A 6,542-nucleotide genomic window follows, 5' to 3' on the forward strand; every position below is an offset into this window, starting at 1 on the left:
ATGAATTACGCGATCGATCAAGTTGTCGACCAGCCGTACTTCAAAGTATAGTTAATAATATCCGTCCTGTTCATAAAGTGTGTTTCATTTCTATTTTGGACAGCATCGATCTCCGCAATGTCAAACAAACTCATCATTGCATATAAGGTTTACACATTTATTATCACCAATTAGGCATTCAAAGCAGGGTGAAATAATTGAAATCGTCCTATTGTTCCTTGGGTCCCCTCCTCGGGCTTCCATCAATATCCTACCCACAGCTCTCAAAGCCGCACCATTCGGATATTTATCCACACAATGACTGCACAATCAAGGCTTGTCTGTGTGTACCTATGTAAATTTGATCAAGCGTCGCTGCGTCATGGCAACCGAACAATGCCCTGACACCGGAGGGTAAAGGGGCCAGTCTGCGGAGGCTCGGTGCTTTGGCGTGTGTGTGTGTGTGTGTGTGTGTGTGTGTGTGTGTGTGTTCGATCACACACTTGGGAAAGTTGTGTTCGAGTGTACACATGTCGACTGAGTTCGGCTTTGCATGCTAAGCCGAGAAATCCACCGGTTATCGCACATGAGTACTTGGTTACCAATCCACCTGTTGTGTTGAGACTTCTTCAGTTACATCTTACGTGGTTTTTCGCGTTGGAACCCACATTCTCGATCGCACAACATGGACAATTTCCCCAACAAGTCAAACGTCTTCTGTAGGCCTATCTGAGCAGCAAGTTGAAATACCCAAAAGAAATTACAGTTGACTTTCTTGGGATATCATCTTTTGCCAGGATGACATTGTAGTGACCTGGTTTCTCATATGCGACTATGGCTGGTTTGCGATCCGAGCTATCAACGATGCTCCACATTGATGGGATGTTTTCACCAACAGGAGGGCAGAGAAAGGAAAGGGTGAGGAAAATTACATTCAAACACAAGCACTCGTAACATTGACGTGTATATTATGACCCAATATAGTCGTCACGATCTTTTCAGGCGGAAAATAAGAGTGAGCTTTTTATAATATTTGCACTATTCATTTGGGCGCTTGACAAGCACAAGTACTATACTCATACGCCAGCGTCGCGGCGGTCAGTAGGCTTACTTAGCGAGGAAGAAGATCGAGAAAGATGGGGGAAGGGGTACTAGTATAGATTACTGTATTTACCTGTTTAATTTGTCTCTACCACAATGTACAATGTTTGTTGCTCAATTAACTACGTATTTGTTCATGTGAACACTGCAAATGTACAGAGTTCATGATTATCCTGTATCGTATCTGTTGGGGTCTCTCTCTCTCTCTCTCTGTTGAATTATGGAATAGTTTTAGTCTAGTCTTTGACTCTGTAATAGACTATTAAAGACGTGCTTCACAAACATTATGACTTCTGTACACATGTATGCACGTAGCAGCTATAACATAACTTTGTTAATTGCTGCTTAGTTCTATCGTATTGACCATCACATACTTTCTAGTGTACTTTCTTTGGCAACATCGTTAACATCATTACGCATCATGTAGGCCTACACGCTTTACGACTATACAGTCGTGAGAACTTTTTCTCACAATTATCAAATATTAACTACATGTACATGGATACTATTGTAGGCCCATTATCGTCACTGCCACAATATGAGTGCTGTGTTGTAAAATCGAATGTACATAAAATATATAGTTGTTCTCCAATTAAATACACGGCTGCATAACCTACATGTATCATATAACTTGAAGTTCCTCTCAAATTAAAGACAGTTTACAGCTGTACATCTGTGCGTATATGAAGCAAATCGTTCATTATGTCAAACATCATATTCACAATTAGGTCCTAAAACTCTTACCTTTAACTAGAAGTATGTGGAATATCACATTAATTAAAAAGTATACGTTAATTAATCTATTGTTTTGTTTCAGTCTTATCAGATTACCCGTATTTAGTACGTTTATCCAGCAGTTTGCTTTGATGCATTCACAGCTACCAAGTCCTATCAACACTATACCGTCAATCAAGTTTAAGTTGCTTCGCTTCCTTGAGATCGAACTTTTGTTCTAACGGTTACATTCACTCGAAAGCGTCTAGAGAGATTACAATTCCCGAGAAGATTGGAGAGTACACATCTTTACACCTTTGGTCACAAACATTAAACATGAAATCTTATTGGCTGAAGCGCTTTGAGATAAACATCAGTCCTTCGCCATTAGATATGGAGTGCACATTACGATAAAGACAACGGTATCTTTTACATGTTGCCCAACAGTTGTCGGTAGTCGAAGTTCATGCAAGGGTTTTGTTTATTCAAATAATTCGCGCAGACAGAGCACGTACATGTATGCCTAAACGTAGCACCTTATCATCTTGACTTTTGACATAATGTACTGATCTGCACGTACTACGCATGCACCCACTTACTCTTTTTCTTCTTTCACCTCATTCTGTTGAAAAATTAGGTTGATAGCATTTAAAGCGAGGCAGACTACTGATGAACCAAAATATGTCAGTTTGTTACAACACGTTCAATGAACGTTTTGCCTTCGTTTGTCAAAAAGACGTCGAATCCGCTGTAAATGATGACGACTCCACTAAGAACTCAAACTTTCACAAGTGCAGTTTTATAGATAGGACCGTTCAGGTCTTACCAGCAAAAATGGTCGATGAGCAAGAAACACACTTTATTGTGCATACCTCCCTTGAGAACTGTGAAAAGATCAACGAAATTAGGAGGAGTTCTCGTCTGTCATGACAGACCTGCCCAGTTAAGATACACTAGTACCTGAAGTTCTTTAGGGTATACTGTACAATGTATATTTTGGTCAGAACATCTGCCTTTGTCAAAAAACAAAACAAATACACAAGGAAGGCAAAACAAAACAAAATATCAACAAAACCTAATGTTATATAGTAATCATAGATAAGTGAGCGTGTTGCATATTGTTGCACTGTATAAGGCAGAAAGTACAATTTTGTATCTGTTACCATGCATGCATATTGCTCCACAGACTATTTCGTATACGTTTCATTCTAACGTTATATTGTCTCTAATTTTTTCTTCTTGCAGACCATGCTGGAGACAACGGTACACCAAGCCGTGCCAGATCCTGGTCCTCACACACCACGTGACCCGATCATCCCGGCCACACCCCAACCATTTGCTGTCATCAGCGAGCACTGGTCCGATAGGCTCAACCTCCCTTCGTTTTCCGACGACGACGTCTTCAGCTTCGGTCCCGTCTATGAGGACGCCATGTACAAACTCATCCACAAACACCTGGAGTTGGACACCCACGACAGGTTCGCCTATGTTGGTGCGAGCAAGGGCAGCTTTGCCGAGAAGGTGAAAGAAAAGTTCTGCTTACTTCAGCCCATGGTCAACATCTACCCTGGATTGATCCACTACGAGGAAACTAGCAACCAGCGCATGTTGCCATTTAAGATCTCGCACGTCGGGGCTGAGGAGTACTTCCGGCAGCTTTCTAAAGATCTTCAGAGGGACGAAAAGGAGGCGCCATTTGATAAAATCATGCTGAAAGACTCCTGCGAGCATTTCACGAACCCGGCTGAGACTTTTCTCCACATCATGAAGACGATATCTCCCCTTGGGAAAATGCTGATTATACATCGACCGGGACCCATGAACACGTTGCCCTTCTTTTCAGAGGCGAACAAACGACTATCCGAGGAAGACTCGGAGGAACCATACACAAAGTTAATCCGGAACCTACAGCGTATCCGGGTAGATGTCAAGTGGGAGATTGAAACCTTGCCAATCGTCATGCCGAAGGTCAAATGGTTAGCGATGCTACAGAAGAAGTTCCCGCCGCAAATGGAGATCATCAGCAAGGGTCAGGTACAACAGGGTATCCGAGAATTGACCGAAGGTATGCTCAAATACTCGGGTGAAACCGTCGAGTTCTATGATCGGCTCCTGTTCATCACCGCGTGCCATCCCATGACTGACTGCGGCTATCCGAGCGTACAGCGTTGCGGCGCTTCTGCGACGAAACCGTATCCGGGATTGTTAGATCAAAAGTTCACGCTAACCGTGACGCCAGATATTTACAAGTATATGCAGGAACTCGAAAAGAAACCCGAAGAGAAGAAGAAAATTATCCGATAATAGTCTTTGCGAGTATCGCTTGTAGGGAAATGAGGAAAACAAGCAAAGACAAGCGGCCATAATTATCAGCAAATCCATACATCGTCATGTAAGCCTATTTAATCGGAGGGGGATGGTGGTTGAAATTCCGTGCCACTCTTCCCATAAAGGATCATAAAGATAATGATATATTTTGCCAAACTATCATCGAGAAATCTTTGTGGTTTCGGGACATAATTATAGATAGTGATCAGTGACAATAGTTGTAAGGGTTGTTATGAGCTGCGATCGATACTCTCGTTATGACCAGTGATTGTACAGACTAAGACGAATGCGTCTCAATTGGTCTGAAAATGCGTGCAACGAGCTACCAGAGCTATTGAAGCGTCAGAGTTTCTTCCATGAAATCAGTCTTATGAGCTGTTTCTTTCCCAAGATCACAGGATTAAACCTCAACATATCATAATAATATGTGATCAAATAATTGCGTAATGTAATATGATTAAATCGAGCAAATGTAGTAATATACAAGCAAAGGGATCAACATTAATTACCAGAGCTTAGAATGGCATACTGAATCTTCTTCAGATATCAAATTGATAGGATATCATTGCAGCATCGATGCTAGCATGCCTTTCATATTGTATGGCTTACATTGTATATTCCCAGCAGCAAAAAGAATGGTAAATTTGTGAAAAATCTGTAATATAAGTCAGTTTGCTTTATCAGATCAACATTGTTTGTTACCGAATAGTTGTGGCAAGAAACAAACCTGGTAGTCTTACTTTTTCCGTCCATTTTTTGCTGATTGTTTGCATATTTTTGTCATTATGTTTTGTGTATGTGTGTGAAGTAAGATTATGCATTTATTGAAAATAGACAGTATTAATTATGATGATATATCTCATGAGACTACATTTCCACTGCACACGTGCAATGGGGTCAATACAAGTAATGATTATTCTTACCAACAAATCAGTGACAATCCGTCCAAAAGTTTAAAGTGTAGATTACTTTACATCTATTATTTTGGGTGCATGTTCTCATTCCGTCGATGATTATTGGTCAAAATGTACTTAAGTGGCATTTGCATCTTATGGACAAAGGCAAGAACTTCAAATTTCTATAGGCCTAGATTGATTTTAATTATTCGGTTTTTTAATTCCGACTTTCCTACAGTCACGACAATCTGAGATATTCTTTGATTGCAACTGACGAGAATTTCTTTGTCAGAAATGTAAAGACTGATTCTTTCTTCTATCATGAATCACCATCCAAGTCAAATATGGTTCATGTCGGGTGGAGATGCATTATTAACAAAGGACAATACATCAGATAGACTAAATGCGCAGTTCGAGGAGCATCAGGAGTTTGTATAGTAGGTTGGCTTACATCAATATACCCGTCTCTTCGAGTATTTGGTATTGACGTAAGACAATTTTGACTTTATAGTGAGTGATAGGACTGACTCGCAGAGGGCTATTCGCAATCCAATGTAATCAATTTACAATGATATTGATAGAGTGCAATATTAACGTTCTATGTCAATCGGATTTGATTCAGTCGGATTTAATTGTTGTTAAACTTCCGTCATTTTCTGTGTAAGCCTCAAATGTGGACATTTTACCCTACTTTTAAGAACTGTCAGCTTCTTAAATCTTCATTTTAGTCAGGTGACGTGTTAAGCGAACAATTTTGTATGAGAGATTCTTGAAATAAACATTCGCTGAATCCACTATCTTCTGACTGTAACATAATTATAAAGAGACAATTCCTTACAAGATTCTCAAGTTTCCATTGTCGGCTAAGCAGGACGCATGGAGTTTAAGTAATGTAAAATGATGCTATAAGGGTGACACGTTCTTGTATCCAAGCTTTCTTTATCGTGTGGATTTCATGCCAAATGTGAACATGTCTGGACATTGAAACCTTGTGTTTGTAATATCTGCTCAAAACGTCGCAATAAGATAAAAGCATACACGCATGGCATTCCATAATTTTGTCATAAATTTTCACTTGATAGTGGCATTAATTTGTACCGAGTATTGTTCAGAAGGCTGCAGAGAAATCTATTAAACGTGTGTAAGAGAAACCAAATATGTCATGTCTCTGATTCTTGTCACAGATTATTTACGTTCAAAGTACAGTGTAGTGGCATTATTCAATTATAGACAAGGTACTAGCAATGAATGCGCACATCTGTATTCATTATAATCATATCAAAAATACCCCAAGCTTGCCTTTCGATTCTTCTGCCCTTGCCCCTAACGCTCATCTCCTCTGTTATTTCTCTTCCCTATGTAGAGCGCATCAAACATCACACAATCACATATTTCATATCATACAAAACAAACACAGGGCATCCATACACGACACTTCAAAATCTAAAGAGACACAATGTGGCTCCATGGATAAAATCAGACTCTTAACCCTTTTCGTGCCATGGACGTTGGACAGTCTATGAA

At 40.0% G+C, this 6,542-nt stretch overlaps 1 protein-coding gene across 1 annotated transcript; it reads left to right on the forward strand.

Moving 5' to 3' along the window:
- The first annotated feature begins 684 nt into the window (after positions 1–684).
- LOC139724419 (uncharacterized) lies at positions 685–4,098 on the forward strand. The gene is made up of 2 exons (XM_071635563.1): positions 685–897; positions 3,040–4,098. The coding sequence occupies exons 1-2, from the start codon at positions 814–816 to the stop codon at positions 4,096–4,098; spliced, it is 1,143 nt and encodes a 380-aa protein (XP_071491664.1). The 5' UTR covers positions 685–813.
- The last annotated feature ends 2,444 nt before the right edge of the window (positions 4,099–6,542 follow it).

This window comes from Diadema antillarum, unplaced genomic scaffold, assembly GCF_040938485.1.
Source record: "Diadema antillarum isolate AM-2024a unplaced genomic scaffold, OU_Dant_1.0 scf00000213, whole genome shotgun sequence".
Taxonomy (NCBI): domain Eukaryota; kingdom Metazoa; phylum Echinodermata; class Echinoidea; order Diadematoida; family Diadematidae; genus Diadema; species Diadema antillarum.

Excerpts from the sequence above, each read along its gene's own strand:
- LOC139724419 (XM_071635563.1), top strand. The coding sequence starts at position 814 with ATGGCTGGTTTGCGATCCGAGCTATCAACGATGCTCCACATTGATGGG. Across the intron at positions 898-3,039 it reads GAGGGCAGAGAAAGGAAAGG|ACCATGCTGGAGACAACGGT; the intron begins GTGAGGAAAATT and ends TTCTTCTTGCAG.